Raw genomic sequence first — 18324 nt, forward strand, 5'->3', positions numbered from 1 at the left:
TTGGATGATCTGCAGCAGCGCCTGGCCATGGCATATGGTTCCCATCTGAACTAGTAGTTGTCACATCCTGTGACACAATTACTACAAGTGGAAGGAAAGACGAAGCTATCTGAGTGCCCATCAATTGGTATTGGCCATGAATCTAGTATGAGTAATTTGCAGTATCTGCTGGTGAGTCTTTAAAGAAATATGACGTAGTTGTGGTGCTACTCATGATGTTATAATGGGAGGAAGTTTGTGCAGGCGGCTGACCATTGAGAGAAGAAACAAGTTGTTGTGATGGTCCCATACTGCGAGCTATGTCCGAATCAATTGGACTTTGTTTCTCTTTCTCACTGTAGTGGATTCTGCATAAGACCCACGAATCGAACTGTGCCTGTTGCCAATTAATAAAACGATGTTGTATTTTAAATGGTTATTAATTGGCAACATGCTTAGTTCGTTTTGTGGGTCTTATGCAGAATCCACTACCATGGGAAAGAGAAACAAAATGCAATTGATTCGGACATAGCACGCAGCATGGGACCATCACAACAACTTGTTTCTTCTCTCGAAGGTCAGCCGCCTGCACAGACTTCCTCCCATTATAACATCATGAGTAGCACCACAACTACGTCATATTTCTCTACAGACTCACCAGCAGATACTGCAAATTACTCGTACTAGATGCAAGAATCATGGCCAATACCAACTGATGGGCACTCAGACACAGCAGATACTCTAGATTGCTCATACTAGATGTAAGAATTATAGACAATACCAATTGATGACCCTCAGACAACTTTGTCTTTCCTTTCACTTGCAGTAATTGTATCACAGGATGTGACAACTACTAGTTCAGATGGGAACCATATGCCATGGCCAGGCGCTGCTGCAAATCATCCAATTTTATTCCACAGGATGTGACGACTAGTGGTTCGAACATAGACTTGATCAGTAACAAATTTCTCTCTCCAAATCTCAGCCAGTTCCTCTCTTTAGCCGCAGTCTTCTATGCAAGTCCCGAACTCTTTACTTCAGAACCTCTCTTGGCCTTTTCCCAGTTTCTACGATTGACTACAGAGCTATAACACTCACCCTCTCTCACAAATCATGCGCTTCTTCTCTTCATTTTTGTCTCCCCCATTCTCCTCTCAGCTGGGTTTCCATCTCCTCCGCAACGAAACTCTCTGTTTCTCTTCAATTGTTCAACATCTGGTATACCCATATCCTCTTTTCAGCAAAATTGCTCCTCTCCCGTTGGCTGCAGTACTACTTCATCTCGGATTAATGAAAGGGCGTCGGCGTGTTTGTTTATCAACGACTTTAAGCAATTAGGCATTGGTTTTCATCCAAGAGATCTGAACTGCACTCACTATAGCAGAGTCTACAGGAGCGCTTCTTCCTTTTCTGCTGAAGGTTTTCAGTTAGGGACTAGAATTTCGTTTGAAATCCCTGACCATGCTCCTAATCTCTGCGACAAATTCTCGAAGCCTAATGGGAACTGTGGGGTTGGACTGAGATGCATTTGCCACCCGAAAGAGTGCAGTAAGTTCTTGACATTAAGCAGCTTTGGAGTATCGCAACTTTCATGTAAATCTATTTCATCGTCTTCTGTTTTCTCTAACGTTAAATTTAACATGTTATTTTTTGGCTGGGATTCATGGTGGGTTTGCAGAGGACAAGGTTTTATCCGCGGGAGTAGATCTGAAGACAAGCAGCATTCTGTTATACTGGTTGATGCTCTTCATTGTTCTCATAGGATTTTAATGCCCCTGATGAGAGCCAGTTAGTTATTCTGAGGGCTCTGAACTCTCAAGTGGGTGAGAATTTACTAATCCTCTTCCTATCATTTCCTTCTTGTGACAGACAGTAGTACACAGTCGACACTAAAGTGCATTTAAAGCTGCCTTCTAGATGCAGATTGTAGTACGACTAAATAAACGTACTACAAAATTATGTTGAATAGGTTTTACTCGAGGGGCGAATCAAATTCGAAAACTTCTGATTCCACAAAATTTGTCTCTTCTCTCTCTTTTTGTACAATTGCCCGAGGAATTCTTGTGCTCCTCGCCGGCCGCGGCAGGGGTGGAGACTCCTCCCTTGCTTAAAGTTGAATGAGCCTCTATTAGGAGAATTCTCTTATGCCATCATTGACTTAGTTATCCTGGCTAAATCAATTGCGTTACTGATTAAAGCAATGAATCATGCTTGATCAACTCAGATTTCAACCCATTTTTAGGTCTTTATTTCATACTGACCCGAACAAGTACTGGTTCCATTATATGCGATTCGATTCAACTGGTTGGTTGCCGTCAGATTCGAGTAAGCTAATGATCATTTAACAACAATATGTATGAGTAACGACCAATGATATTGCAAACGAGTCTCCCCTCAATGACCAAATGGCTACTCCTTCGAAAGCTACCACTCCTGCACAATTCAATGCTTCCGCTATTAGGAATTGGCTTTAGGCTTATTTCCCATATTTTTATCGACGATTGCCATCTGGCAAAGATAATCCAACTGTGTCACCTTAATAGAACTGCATAAGAAATAATAAAAAGATTTATAGATATGGTTAAACTCAATGCGGCACGCATCGTCATTGGGTATCGTATCGGAATACCTGAAGTGGTATCAGTAGGTCATGTTCATTGAGGGTTTAGGTAAACTGTATATGTCGATGAAGAGTGTAGAGAAGGCAAACCATTTAAAGCATCTGTGGCAGCTGGTAGGGGTGGCACTAAGCCACACCAGCTTGTTTGAGCTCAAACCATTTGAGCCATCTCACGAAACTCGGCTTCAATACTTGATAACGCTACCAGTCAGCATGTAACTAATTTATCCAAGTAACTAGGTTTCTTCTAACAAACGTAAAATAGTTAAAGGTGGATCTTCTCTCTGAAATATTCTCTGCCTAGTCAGCATCTGTATAGCCGTCAACCTTTAGGTGATGATTTCTTGAGAACAGTAGTCCTTTTCCAGATGAGGACTTTAGGTATCTAAGAATTTGATTCACAATATACATATGATCTTCAATCGGACAAAGCATGAATTGGCTTACTACACTTACTGGATCAATGATGTCAAGTCGTGTATGAGAGAGATAAATAAGTTTTCCAACCAACCTCTAGTATCTTCCTTTGTTTGTTGGCACTTGGTCTGGGTATTCTCCAAGTTTGTGATTTGGGATTATTGGAATATCTGAAGGCTTACACTCCAATAGTCCAACTTCTGACAATAAATCTAGGATATATTTTCGTTGGGAAAGGAATATGCCTTGCTTAGACATAACAACTTTGATTTCCAGAAAATATTTGAGTCCCCCCAGATTTTTTATCTCAAATTTTGTTGCCTATTGCTCTTGAATTTTGGTTATTTTTTCTGGATGATCTCCTGTAATGGTCATATTGTTTACATATTTATTACTTTACCCGTTGATGTTTTAAGAATAACATATGATATGAGTTACTTTGTTTAAAATCATATTTTCATATTGCCAAACTCAATCGCCCAAACTACGCTCTAGAAGATTGCTTCAAGTCATATAGAGTTCATTGGAGTTTGCACACCGCCCTAGTTTCAGAATTTTTCATATATCCTGGAAGAACATCCATGTAAATTTCTTCTTAGAGATCTCCATGAAAAAAAAAACATTATTAATGTTAAACTAGGGCAATAACCAATCAAGGTTAGCTACAAGAGGTAGCAAAATTCTTATAGTTTCAATTTGGCCACCAATGAGAATGTCTCTTGATAATAAACGTTATATGTTTATGTATATCCTTTTGCTACTAGCCTTACCTTATACTGTTCAACTGCTCCATTGGATTTATACTTGATGGAGAATACCCATTTACACCCCATTATTTTTTTTACCTTCATGTAAAGGAACAAAACTCCAACTCTCATTTTTCATTAACGCCTCCATGTCTTTCTTCATGGCTTGAGCCCACCTAGGGTCTTTTAGAGTTTCATCAACACTTGTGGGAATATGGTGTGAGGAGAGTTCATTTACAAATTTCTTGAGGACTTCAAATAGTTCTTTTGTAGACACATAATTGGGAATCAAATATTTAGATCTTTATTTATTCACTTCAAGGGAATATCTGTTTAGTGGTTTGCCCATATTGCGCCCGACAGGTAATTCATAGCCAACAGGAGTAGCCACATCATTAGAATTTTGAGGTGTGATAGGAGTACTAACCTTAATAATATTCTCAAGAGATGGATTACCAACAAGAGTATCCACATTGTTGGAAGATAGGGCTCAAACCCACATGACCAAGGAAGGCCCACATATCCAAGTGTGTTAAAAGATGGGCTCAAACCCATAAGACCAAGGAAAGACCATACATCCAAAAAATATAAAAGACGGGCTAAAGGCCTACAGATCAAGGAGAAGGCCAATAGGCCCACATATAATGATGGCATGATGGTAAATAAAGGATTGTCTCATAGAGGTGGCATTGATGTAATTAGGTTAAAGTTCTAGGGTTAAAACGCTTAACCCTAAACCCTAAGTTCAGGGGTATTACTGTAATACAGTAGTTTCATTAATCTATAAATACAACTTTAGGGGGAGGGTTAAGAGATCAAGTCCATAATATCTTCTTCCTCTTGTTTTCTCCTAATGAGTGTCTTTCTCTTTTTCTCCATGAGTTAAATTTATGGAGTCCTAAAAATCAATAAAGAATCAGAGATTTAATTTTCAGGACTCTGACTATGGTAATTTCAGGATTCATTTTCCTTCATTTTTCCCATAGGCTTTTTTTTTTATTTTGTTGTTCGTGTTTATTTTTTTTAGTCCTTACACCCCTTAGTTGTTCTATGTTTTCACCTCCATACTTCATCAAACCCCAATCCAATCTCTCCTACAAAATTTAGTGATATGCAGGGCTGCATGTGAAGCTTATTGATCGTCTTTAATAGCTTTTTACAAGAATTGAAACAAACCAAACAACATTGAAACATACCATTCTGTTTGTTGTTTTGCGGGGTTAATGGAGCCAACTCGGCCATCTCAACCCGGTGACATCGCTATAGAAATATCCAATGTATCTGCTGGTGCTGAAGCTCAAGGATGTATTTTGCCTTGTTGTCGCCAACCAATTTCGTGACATGTGTTGCTTCACCCGCCTCTGTTCCAGAAAACTCTGCCTTCCTCGACGTCGAACATCGATGCGACTGCTACTGTCGTTTTTCGCTGCTCTATTAACAGAGGAAGTTTCCGTTGAACACTAGAGGTTGGCATCTCTATCTTCGGCATTATTTCTGGATGGAAGATTGTATTTCATCACCATATTAATCCATATTACCTGGCTGGCATCTTCATTCCGGAGCTTCTTCCCTGACCTCTAATATTTCCTTCTGCAAATAACTTCGAGACTGTTCGTTGCTATTTTTTCTCAGATTGATAGCATCAATCTCATTCTTCGCTGGCATATATTCTTGTTGGGCTTTGAAAGTATTATGCTGGTTTGATTGTCACCTTGATGAAATTATTTTGGCTATAGCCGCTAGATATCTTTGATCTTCTGTTTCCGCTTCGTTCAACGTCGTAGGGAAGAAGAAGAATTGTTGCTGCTGCACTATTGATATTCTTGGAATGTTGTTGGTCGTCGTCATTTGTTGCCATCATTAACTTTGCAACACCGAGAGAGGAGGAGACACTACGACTACTTCTACAAAACTGTTCTACTACTAGCATCATGATTTTCGGCTATTTCAAAGCACGTTTGCCGATTTTGGAAATTTCCTGTTTGGAAAGTTTCTGCTTTCATATTCAAAATCTCTCTGCATTGTTGTCCATCTATCCCATTGTTGTTCTACTATGTTCGGAAGTCAGGATCGTCACGGGGAGGAAGATGATGAAAAATCATGTTGCCTAATATAGGAAATTTATTAAATCTAAGTTGGGTTGTTCTACCACAACCCGAATGGGGTGAGTTCACCCAGCGACCCCACCGAACCGAGGATCCTTATGTTATGTTGAGTTTACTCGGACCAAGTCAAATCGGTCTGGGTCAACTCAGACATGGCCCACTTATTTTGGCCTCGATATACGTATCCAAGTTAATACATATTTCGATGTGACTAGGTTTTTTTTCTATGGCTAGATTATTATTTTGAAATATTGACAAATTATTCATTGGTCAACATATTATTTGGTACAAATATTTGTATTAAATTATTTCATGGGTCAATTTGACAAAGATTATTTTGGTTCGTGTTATATGGACCAAAGCCCATTACAGTTGTTGCTATTATATATCATTGGATGAGACATTATTATTGAAGAAGAGATAACATCAGTATCTATGGACCCACTACCCCCATAAATTGAAATTTATTACTCTTACCACTTGAGAATCGTTGTCATGTAGAGAGATACGGTGATGGAGGTCCGAACATCGTATAGACCCACTACCTACATTAATAGGAGTGACACTACCTATAGAAGATAGGAGTGTGGCGAACATCCGACATAAGTTATTTGACTAGATTAAAGAGCAATGTCATTCAACTTGAAGTGATTTTACTTTCACTTTTCTTATGCCAGCTGGACCTCATGAACGAGAGAACCAGTGTGAGGGAGAGTGTTGGAAGACATGCCACATTATACAAAAAATATTTTATACATCATTTGCAGCAAGCTAGGAGTTCATGTTGTTCTCTCACCCCCAGTTTGAGGGGGAGGGTTGGAAGATAGGGCCCAAGTCCACACGACCAAGGAAGACCTATAGGCCCACATACAATGATGACATGTTGGTAAATAAAGGGTTATCTCATAGAGATGACATTCATGTAAATAGGTTAAAGTTCCAGGGTTAAAACCCTGAACCCTAAGTTCGGGGGTATGATTGTAATACAGTAGTTTCATTAATCTATAAATAGAGCTTCCAAGGGTGGGTTAGGAGATCAAGTCCATAACCTTTTTTTCCTCTTGTTTTTTTTCCAATGAGTGTCTTTTTCTTTTTCTCCATGACCTAAATCAATGGAGTCCTGAAAATCAACACACATCATTTGAATTTTGAGAGTGACAGAAGTACTTACCTCAATGAAATTATCAGGAGATGGGTTGTTGGATACTGAGGGGAGGAGGGGTATTGCTTCATCAACTTCTGAAAATGTCTTCTCTGGATTCGGTTCCACAATGTTCGTTATATCAGTGTTCTCGAACCAGTCAAATGTCAGTCAATTTAGCTATTCTTCTCGTGTCTCCCCTTGAAGAAAAGAAATGGATACAACACATGGGTAGAAAATATCGGAGTTAAGGAACGTGACATCCATAGTTACATACGTGCACCGAGTAGTTAGATCGTAGTAGCGATACCTTTTTTTATGTAGCGTGTTGGATTTATGGAAAAGAAAAAAACTTCATTGACTTTATATAATGAGAGTACATAAACCCCTATTTGTAATAGAGGAAAGTAGAAAAGTCCAATTACAATTATACTACTCTTGTCCCAATTACACTCAAACTCTAACACTTGATAAGTCCTAGAATAATTAAATAATTCAACATAAATAGAAGACTATCATAACTAAAACACCTTTAAATTGAAACTCATCTATGAGACCTGGTTCCATAATAATTTTGGCTCTATAAGACTTCTTATTGTGTATCATGTCATCATTGTATGGACATGGGGCTTTCTCCTTGGTCTATGAGCCTTGAGCCCATCTTCCACATCTCTTGGATGTGTGGGCCTTTCTTAGTCTTATGGATTTTGGCCCATCTTCCAACACACTTGGATATGTAGGCTTTCCTTGGTCATGCGGGCTTTGGGCCCATCTTCCAACAGACCGCATATCCCAAAAACAGACACCGAATGACACATAGATCAAGTTTCGAGTTTTGGTTTTGTTGGAGGTAAACGAACACAACACAATCAAATATTTGAGGGGGGAGCATTAGCACCGTGAGTAATGAAACATAGTTTGGTAGGGCGTGACTTAAAGTCAAGAATTTTAGAAGACATGCAGTTAATAAGGTGTATGGTCGTATCAATAGGAACGGTCCAATGATGGCTAGCACTTGAGCCCCAAGTAAAAGAACTCGAGCTGTTTAAAAAATGTGGCAATTTTTTCGCTCCGCAATACCATTTTGCTGAGGAGTCTGGGGGCATAAAGTTTCACGAATCAGTCCATGGTGTTAGAAATAATCATGGAACTGATGATTCACATATTCTCCACCAATATCAAATCGAAGAATTCAAATATTAGTGGAGAACTAACTTTGGATTATCTTATGAAAGGATTGAGAGGTATAAAGACCTTAGCCTTGTGTTTCAACAAGTACAACCAAGTCATTCGTGTGTAATCATCAACAAATATAACAATCTAACGGACACCAGACCTAACATCTTTAGTGGAAGGACTCCACACATCAAAATGAATCACAGCAAAAGAATCATCGCTCTTATTCATACTTAACGATAATTTACCTAATGAATTTTAGCTAGAATGCAAGTCTCATAGTTAAAATCCAAAAGTGACAAATTCAAAAATAAATTGGGAAACAGATGTCTCAAATACCCAAATGAAGTATGGCCTAACCGATTGTGCCACAACCAAATTTGTTCCATTATGAGGTCACTCGAGTGCGGCATGTGATATGCACGGCCTACGTTGAAATCTTCCATGAAATAGAGCCCCCTTCTCTTACTACCATGCCTAATGATCTCATTGGTGAGAGTATCTTGAATTAGATAAAATGTAAGGTAAATATCAAGAACACAATTCTTGTCATTGGTAACTTGACTCAATGATAATAACTTGTGAGAAAGAGCAGACACGAGTAATATAAGATAATGGTAGGGCTGGTGATAACATCACTGTTTTAACCTATGTTACCGAATAGATAACCCCATTAGCATTGGAAATGCTAGTCTGGCGAGCATCAGAGAGTTGAGAAAAATCATTTGCATCAAATGTCATATGGTCTGTTGCTCCTGGATCAAGTATCTACACGCTGCAATCAACTGATTTTGAACTATCGACTGGAATGAGGGAAAGATGAGGCTCTCCTATAGCCACCGCAGCCTTGCCTATGCCTTCATTATTCTCAACTACATCACAATACTTTTTAGCTTGGAGTTCATGCCACCACTTGGAGTACTTGTGTAGCTTGATGCAAGTCTCACAGGTATGCTTTGCATTCCCATAGTGAGAGCATCTCGTTCAATTAGAAGTGGCTCGTGATTTAGAGTTGGAACCGGATTTTCCACCATACAGAGAGATAGACCCAAAATGTGACGGATAATGCGAGCTATGTTTGAAGCTCTTGGATGCCAGAATTGCCCCTGGTGTATCATCGAAGCTACCAATCATTATCATTGTTTGACAATCAACATCTTGGGCGGATGTGAGCATAGACTTGTTCTACAATCGAGAAAGGTTGTATTTGAAGAACATTATTTCGGATATGATCTAGCCGATCATCGAGACTATCCAAGAACACATACACCCGCTCTTCTTAAACTAAGATATTATACCGTTGAATATCGGCTAAGCACTCCATCGGGTTTGGTTGGCGGAAATCTTGCCAGAGGCCCTAAAGATTATTGTAAATTTTTTCAAGAGAGGTACTAAGGTATTATACCATCGAATATCGACTGAGCACTTCTGGGAGGTATCACTGCCATCAATATACGTAGTAGCAATGGCATCCTAGACCATCTTGGCTGTGGGAATCAAATGAAATTGTTGATGAGGAAAGTGTTCATGGAATTAATTAACCATCATTTGACAATAGCATTGTCTGTGTGCCATCGTCGAAAGGTAGGATCCATCTGAGGTTGAGGGAGATCATCGTTCAAATACCATAGTTTTTCTTTGCGTGAGATTTACATCTCGATAACCTGGGACCAAAGTGCATAGTTGGTGTCATCCGACTTGATTCCAATCGGTGGTCTGGTTCGGTGCTGAAGTTTTGCTCAAAGATTCAACCATTCTCGTGGTCAACTTGATCAGGAGAAAGGTGAGTGAAGATTCACTAGACTAGAAGTCTGTATCGGCCAAGGATGAAAACACGAGTACAAGGGGGTTGCGATTAGCAGAGAACCCGCAATGAGCGCAAGAGATATTCGTGCTCGTTCGCTAGGTTGACTCAACTGAGTCCTTATCAGAGTCGAGTCTTGGTCCGAGTCCGGACCGAGTTGCTGGGTTGACTCGATTTTGAGCCCGATCCGAAATTAAAATCCCGTTACCTAACTTTGGGCGGATTTTAATTTCGAACAGGAATTTTTTCCTTGCATCGTCTCTGAATCATGTTTGAACCCGCTATGATACCATGTAAGGTTTTTTCGATAAATTTTTATTTCTTGTGATTTCATACGTTTACACACACACACATATATACACAGATTTACAAAAAAAATAAAATCTCTTGTCTCTCGGATTGCATCCTCCTCTGATTTTACAAAGGATTTCTTCCTCTATTTTTACTGAAGACCTCATAAGGAAGACAACTCAACAGAGGAAGAAGTCCTCTGGAAAATAGTTAACGCCAACAATTTGGAGATGTGATCTCAACTTCATTGCTAGAAGTGACTGATATAAGTCAGGCAAGTTTGGAGCTATAAACTAGTTGATTTTCTTGTAACAGATGTTGTATCTTAAATGGGTAGTTTATGTAACTGCAGTGACGAGCAATGAAGAGAGTAAAGGCTACAATAATCGAAACATTGTTTGCTGGGCTTGACTATTTCGACAAGGGCCAGGATTCGGGAAGCGAGGCTGTGATAAGGCAAGGTTACACCCTTGTCTTTGTACTGACATTAAAAAATGCTGAAGATTTTGCCACCTTCTCAGCCCCATCCCACACATATTTGAATTTGCAGCAGGGATTGAGTAGGAATAAGACCACACGAGGGCTAGGCTAACCCAGGTTTGTGAAGTGGACTACTTGTTTTGACACAACCGGTCGTGTTTCTGTCTATAAGAAATGAGAATAAAATATAAATAAAATATAATCCTAAACAGTTTTATTTTTCCCCATTAAATATTATTTGTTTTATTATGGCCTCCTCTCCCTCAACTACAACGTGGCAAAAAATCAAGGCCTACACGGTTAACAGTCCATCAAAATAGGCCCATAACCTATAAATGTGGCCCATTTTGCTTTGAACTTCCAACGACCCTGTATCAACTCCCATTTTCAGAAAAATATACCGTTTTACAATTGTTTAGTGGATATAAATTAAAATCAAACTCAAAAATAATCGCAAGCTCTTACTAATATTTTTTTCTCTCCGTAGATATTTCAGTGTGACATGTGATGCTATCATGGACGAAAAGCAAAGATGTCACGATGCTTCTTGAGAACCGTGAGCCTCAAAAAAGTCAAAAAAGAAAGGTTAATCTGAAAATAAACAAATAGCAAAAGTAGATTCTTTGTCACCTCCTACCTTGCTGCTCTATAATACACTCTTGGATCATCATCGGTCTCTAAGCCTCCATGAAATTTGAAACGGAGAAAAAAGAAGTAGAAATGGGAGCATTCACCCAAAACGTAGTTAGTCTTCTTATCTTCAACCTCGTCGTCCTGATATCTCCATCTCTGGGGAGCAATTTCACGCAGGGTAGTTTCTGTGGGAAAATCAGAATTCAACCTCCCTTCTCTCTCCAAATCTCAGCCAATTCATCTCCCTTTAGCCGCAGTCTGCTATGCAAGTCCCAAACTCTCTACTTCAGAACCTCTCTTGGCCTTTTCCCAGTTTCTTCGATTGACTACAGAGCTAAAACACTCGCCCTCTCTCACAAATCATGCGCTTCTTCTCTTCATTTTGTCTCTCCCACTCTCCTCTCGGCTGGGTTTCCTTCTCCTCCGCAGCGAAACTCTCTGTTTCTCTTCAATTGTTCAACATCTGGGATACCCATATCCTCTTTTCAGCAAAATTGCTCTTCTCCCTTTGGCTGCAGTACTACTTCATCTCGGATTCATGAAAGGGCATCGACGTGTTTGTTTATGAATGACTCTAAGCAATTAGGCATTGGTTTTCATCCAAGAGATCTGAACTGCACTCACTATAGCAGAGTCTACAGGAGCGCTTCTTCCTTTGCTGCTGAAGGTTTTCAGTTAGGGACTAGAATCTCGTTTGAAATCCCTGACCATGCTCCTAATCTCTGCGACGAATGCTCAAAGCCAAACGGGAACTGTGGGGTTGGACTGAGATGCATTTGCCACCCGAAAGAGTGCAGTAAGTTCTTGACATTAAGCAGCTTAGGAGTATTCGCAACCTTCATGTAATAATCTATTTCATCTCTTTCTGTTTTCTCTACCGTTAAATTTAACATGTTATTTTTTGGCTGGGATTCATGGTGGGTTTGCAGAGGACAAGGTTATATCTGCGGGAGTAGATCTGAAGCCAAGCAGCATTCTGTTATACTGGTTGATGCTCTGCATTGTTCTCATAGGATTTTAATTAATGCCCCTGATGTGAGAGCCAGTTAGTTCTTCTGAGGACTTTGAACTCTCAAATGGGTGAGAATTACTAATCGTCTTCCTACCATTTCCTTCTTGTTACAGTACACAGTCGACACTAAAGTGCATTTAAAGCTTGCCTTTGACGGAAGACTTGATGCAGATAATAGATTTCTTTTTGTGAATAGCTTGGATAGGTTTTACTTGAGGGACGAATCAAATTCGAAAGCTTCTGATTCCACAAAATTCGTCTCTTTATTTATATATATAAGTTGAAGCTGGAACACGATCTTAAACTTAAAATTTTTTTGGGTTTGAGCCTGATTCGATGCCACCCTAGTCATCTGCCTTCTAAAGAAATAGAAAGGGAGGGATTACGACCATTCACCAACCTCAACTCCACCAATCCCTGTCTCTCAAATTTCTTAACCCATACATAGAAAAGCTAATGCCAACTTAATGAACTCATTAGAAAAGTTTTATTGGGTTTCAAAGCTACGTACAGATAAAGTCGTGTAATAAATGAAGGTCACTAGGAGCAGGTTACCCCCCCGACTCTGCAATTACATTCCTACGGCTACGGACACACGAGAAAGCTTTCAGAAAAAGGAAAATGGGGTAATGATCATTTCTCGGCCTTTATTGCATCATCTGCCAACCCCTTTCTGGGCCTGATGACTGCCCGAAGAGTATTCTTCATCACCACTGTGAACTCCAGCTTCTCATCGAAAGACACGGGATCCTGAGACGGGTGTGCCAACCACTCGAATTCCTGAACCATCCGGCCTAGCATAAGATTTATGTGCAGCATGCCCATCGCAAGCCCTGGGCAGATCCGCCTACCCGCCCCGAACGGTATCATCTTCACCTCCGTCGCGCCCGTTATGTCTGCTTCCTCGCCGCACAGGAATCGCTCCGGCCGGAACCGGGCTGGGTCCGTCCAGCATTTCGGATTCTCCGCCATGGGCTTCAAGTAGAGGTCCACGTTGGCGTCCGTTGGGATATCGTAGCCCCCCAGTTTGGTGGGCTCCACCACTGCATGGGTCAGGCTGAAGTATGTCGGAGGGTGTTTACGGAGCAATTCCTTGGTGAACGCATTCAGGTAAGGCAATTGCTCCACGTCCTTCCCAGTCACGGTCCGGTCGCCGACGACGGACACGATTTCAGAGTAGAGCTTGGATTGGATCTCCGGGTTCTCGATCAGCCGGGCGATGCCCCACTCGACGGCGGTGGCTGTCGTATCAGTCCCGCCGTTTAGAAACTCGGAGCAGAGTGTGACCAACTCGGCGTGACTCGGTGCGGACTTCCGGCCCTCGATCTTGATATCGAAGAGGGTGTCCAGATAGGCGAAAGAGCGGGACTTCTTGTCGGGGGACGGATCTCGGAGCTCTGACCTCCTCTGCTCGATAAGCGGGACCAGGGTTTGGATCTGCACGTCCCGGACCTCCATGGCTTCTTTTCGTTGTTTGGCAAATAAGGGACTCAAGAGAGGGAGATAATCGTCTAATCTTGGGTTCAGAACGATGAGTACCCGCTTCATGAGCCCGTCCACGTTCTCGATCGTCCCCTCGTCCATGTCGACGCCGAAGCACATTTCTAGAAGGATGCAGAAGACGGCGAACCGGACGTTCCTCAAGACCCATACCGAGCCCTCAGTCGATTCGAACTCCGTACGTAGGCGGTCTATCAACTTGTCCATGGCCCCCGCTCTGACGTCCTGGAACTCCCTCAGCCTCGTGTTGCTCAGCATGTTGTAGACCATGTTCCGGCGGAGAGATCGCCAGACGGGTCCGTGGAGGGCTGCGTTGACGGTGAACTTGTTACAACTGAAGACTGCTCGAGTGGGGTTCTCGCGAGGCCGGGTTGCGAAGATCTGGCCTCGATCGATAAGGGCTTCGTGGGCTAGCTCATTGCTGCTGATAATGATCAAGGTTCGGCTGCCCATCCGTAATGTGAAGATAGGGCCGTAGATTGGCTGGAGATCGCGAACATAGTGAATAAATTGCTTCCCTGACCGGGCGAACTGGAGAAGGTTTCCGACGATCGGCCAGCCGGGGGGTCCCGGCGGGAGGTTCAGCGACTTGGATTTGCTTCTGCGGCCCAGGTGCAGAATTAGAGCCGAGATAAGAAATGCTGCAAGAGTGAAGACGACAGGAGGGAAAGATGAAGAGGAAGCGGAACTCCCACTCAGAGGAGAAGGAAATGCCATGGATTCAAGAGTGAGGAAGAAGAGAGAGAAGTTGGTTCATTATAATGCAGCGCGGCTCATTGGTTTGGTCATAACTACGTCCACCGATCTCTCACCAGACAAAAATGGAAGCATTAAATGCTAATCTAGAAAACAACCACCAGAACTGGCCGAAATAAAACCGAGTCTACTGCAAACGGAGTTTAAACTGATTGAGCACTCAAGTTACCTGTAAAAAACTGCAGGAAACTCTGAGACATCCAATGACAGAGTTCTTCCGCTTTGTACTGTAAATCTACTGGTCTTTGCAGGTCCCATGGTAGAAATTCTTTGTGAGAAGCATTAATGGTCACTCTCTGCACCCAGCCTCATTACAGAAGGAGATTGGTTGAGACTGGTATGCCGATCCACTTCGAGAAGGTTGAACAAGGACCTTCCAGTAGTCCTGCGTTCAACTGAACTACCAAGTGTTCAAAGAAAGTTGAACATCTATTAGGGATCAAGCTGAAAGTGGTCGAAGAAGAGCATTAAGTTGCTTAAGAATCAATCGTTCCTATACCCCAGCTTGCCTGTTTGTGTCAGGACTAAGAAAATCTTTTTCATTTTGACTGATTTTCTTGCAATTTGTGTCAAGACCTCCAAAATTGGCATATACAAAGTGGAAGAATGGAAAAGAGAGAGTTTATCTTTTAATATTTTTCTATTTTACTAAAAAAAATATTAGATAAATAAATTGGGAAATGGGAAAGATAACTTCCTTTCCCCCCTTGTATCCATTCTTTCCCCTTCTTCAATATAAGTAGAATGGCTGAGAAAAATGAATGAGAACAAAAAGAAGCCAAAGTCGGAGAAATTAAGAGCTTGCTCTTCCCCCTTGTCTCCATTGGATGTTTGACAAGTAAATTTAGTCACGTTTTGCAAGCAAGTTTCAGGCTAACTTGAAATTTAAAAAGTTAGGAGGGATGGCAAAATCGTGACAAAATATTTACTTGTGTAAGCTCTATGATAACTTCAAGAGAATTTGATAGAATTCTAATAGGATTTCTATTTGTTGCAAGTTATTTGGGAATATTATTAGAGTTCAATTTGTGGAGATCCCATAGGTTTATCCAAGCTCTCCTCTCCTCCAAAAGTCCTCTCTCAAAAAAGTTTCTCTACCTCTACGGAGGGTTCCTATTTATACCATGGTGGGGCCGGTTCAACCACCCAACCTTTTTTTCCTATATTCTCTCCTCTCCCTTTGACTACTTATACATGTAAGAGGAAAGAAAATACTTGCGCGGACAAGTGATTCATCCTTTCTCTATCACGAATCGGTCACTGCGGCATTAATGCGACGAGTTTAAGTGGTAAGTAAAATTTGTGAAGATCGGAAAGTGGTTTGACAGCGAGATGGTGCAGGGCGATTTATTTGCACGAGCCATTTGACAATGGACGATGTTGGCTCGGTGGAAGGTTCCAAGTAGCTTCGACTTTGACGGTTGTTTTCTATTAAAAACAAGAGCCACTCCTGGGGTAGTGGTCAACTAGAAATTAGAGCAGTATATCCGAATATGGTAGCCATGGATTCTTAAGTTTTAAGACAACCCATATGGGAGCCATGGATTCTGTCTTCCTTTTCTGGAACTCCAGATCTGCTTAGTTCGTTTAGTCCAGTAAATATGATGCAGTGTCTCTCATGTACCGGGCTTCTGACTCCTGTAACCACACAGGGGAAGGGGAAGAGATGACCACCGTAAACCTCAAGGACCATCGTCACAGGAAACTTCCAGGGGCGAGGACCGTCCTAAATGCTGCTCTGGGCTCGAAGGAAGAGAAGTCTTCAGTTGGCATGTTATGTGGCTCGCAGCGGCTGTGCCATCTCCATCGTGAATCGGCCTCTGCAGCATTAAAGGCAACAGCATGAGTGGGAATCAATCTGCGGAAATTTGAAAGGTTTGGAGGCGTTGTTCGATTTGTTTGCAGCTGCATGACCCATTTGGGTTTCGGAAGCTCCGGAACTTCAAAATTCTTTCGCACTTTCCACGCCCAATAATCCACCAAAACTTTGTGAATTTCGACATTCTACTCTTGGCGATGGGCTGCATTAGATTTTCTAAACCAGAATTCAAATACTCTGAAGAGCCCAGTCGGTTTCATAAGTTAAAGGCTATATTAGTTGAGAAATCATTCAGTTGAAACTAGGGGTGGTAATGAGTCTAGTCAAGCTCGAACCTACCTACTTATGTTCGAACTTAACTTGATCTAAATAGTTCGAACCTAAAATTGGAATTGAGTTTTGAATCCAAAAATTTTAACCGAGTTTGAGTTCATGTTCGAACTTCAACCTGCATTTAAAACAATAAAAAATAAAAAATTATAAAAATAAATAAAGAGAATATTATGATAAACTTAGTACTATTGAACTAAAAGCTATCACATAGGAGTCTGAGACTTTACAATAGGGTATACTAATGTACAATAACCAGACCTAAAAGAAAGAACAAATATCTAATCCAATAGTATTTATTCCATTGGTAAAGTACAACATTAGATATTGAGGGACCCAAAATGGACGAACCATTGATCATTTTTTACGTTTTAGGTAAAAAAAACAACTATTAACCAACTAAAGAGGGAATTGATAATAATAATTAGAGTAAAGGGTATTTTTGTAAAAAAAATTATACTAACGAATTGGCTCACGAACTAACAAACCGAACTTCAAAAATCTCAAATTTGGCTTATTATATTAATCAACCTTATTTTAAGTTTGATTTTGAGCCGAACTCGAATGATTTGCGAACCGATTTGACTTGGTGCCACCCCTAATTGAAACACAAACAATAGTGAAAAAAAAATAGGAGATAGAAATCATCAATAGAAATCGCTACTTGGATTATAGTTTCAGATAGCAGAAAATTGCATTTTAAAGAGAGTCACTAGGGGCATATATTATTGAGAGAGAGAGAGTATGAATTATGGTTTATGTTCCCATCATCGGTAATCAAAAGCTAAAACTTTCGTGAATACAATGATTAGGATTTTCTTGGCTGACAACTCATACCCAGAGAGCCAAAGCAACGACAAAGCCCCTTCCATTGTCAACACCTTCCAAAAAGCCAATCCCCTAGCTGGCGGGGCCCCCCCTCCCTTTCTCCTTTCTTCCCCTCCATAATCGATTGCAGCTCCTTTCTCTTCTATATATTTATTCCCTTCCTTCTTTTGTTTTTAGAATCGATATCCCGCCTCTGTCTGTCTCTTAACATCAATCAGAATCCCTCAGTTTCCTTGTTGGACCCACGCCATTGCCAGCATCCTTTGGGCCCACTTTGGATTCCTTCACATGTCACGAGAACTGACCCATCTAGCTTGACGAGATCCGCTTCGTCACTATGGGCCCCACAGGCGGGCCACGTTCTGCTGCGAAGAGGACAGCGACTCTCACGTCCCTTTCTATACACGTGTGCCAATCGATGAGGGAGGCACCACGTCAGTGTCGGCAGCAGCCCATTTGGAAGCGTGGGTGAGCAGGGTGGTCTCCGCGATGGGCTTTCAAATCCACCGTTCGTATCGAATCGAATTCTCCGAGTGGGAGGAGTTGGGGGGAGACAAAAAAGCTCGATTGGCTTTTCCGCTTTTTATACTTTTCTTCTCATTCCTGCTTTTGATTGATACAATAATAATTGTAATTATTAGAAAATATCCTTCTCGCCTCTCGGTGAGTGGCCCGAGTGTCCAATTC

The 18324-nt window shown here is 41.2% G+C and overlaps 1 protein-coding gene across 1 annotated transcript; it reads right to left on the minus strand.

The window, feature by feature from the left end:
• Positions 1-12861: 12861 nt before the first annotated feature.
• On the minus strand, positions 12862-14691 carry LOC137958793 (cytochrome P450 77A2-like). Its single transcript, XM_068805923.1, has one exon. The coding sequence runs from the start codon at positions 14619-14621 to the stop codon at positions 13038-13040; it is 1584 nt and encodes a 527-aa protein (XP_068662024.1). The 5' UTR covers positions 14622-14691; the 3' UTR covers positions 12862-13037.
• Positions 14692-18324: the final 3633 nt, after the last annotated feature.

Source organism: Aristolochia californica, unplaced genomic scaffold (genome assembly GCF_029961685.1).
Source record: "Aristolochia californica isolate CCGP_79_NKW_82.1479 unplaced genomic scaffold, dmAriCali1.0.hap1 SCAF_3, whole genome shotgun sequence".
NCBI lineage: Eukaryota > Viridiplantae > Streptophyta > Magnoliopsida > Piperales > Aristolochiaceae > Aristolochia > Aristolochia californica.

Excerpts from the sequence above, each read along its gene's own strand:
- LOC137958793 (XM_068805923.1), bottom strand. The coding sequence starts at position 14,621 with ATGGCATTTCCTTCTCCTCTGAGTGGGAGTTCCGCTTCCTCTTCATCT.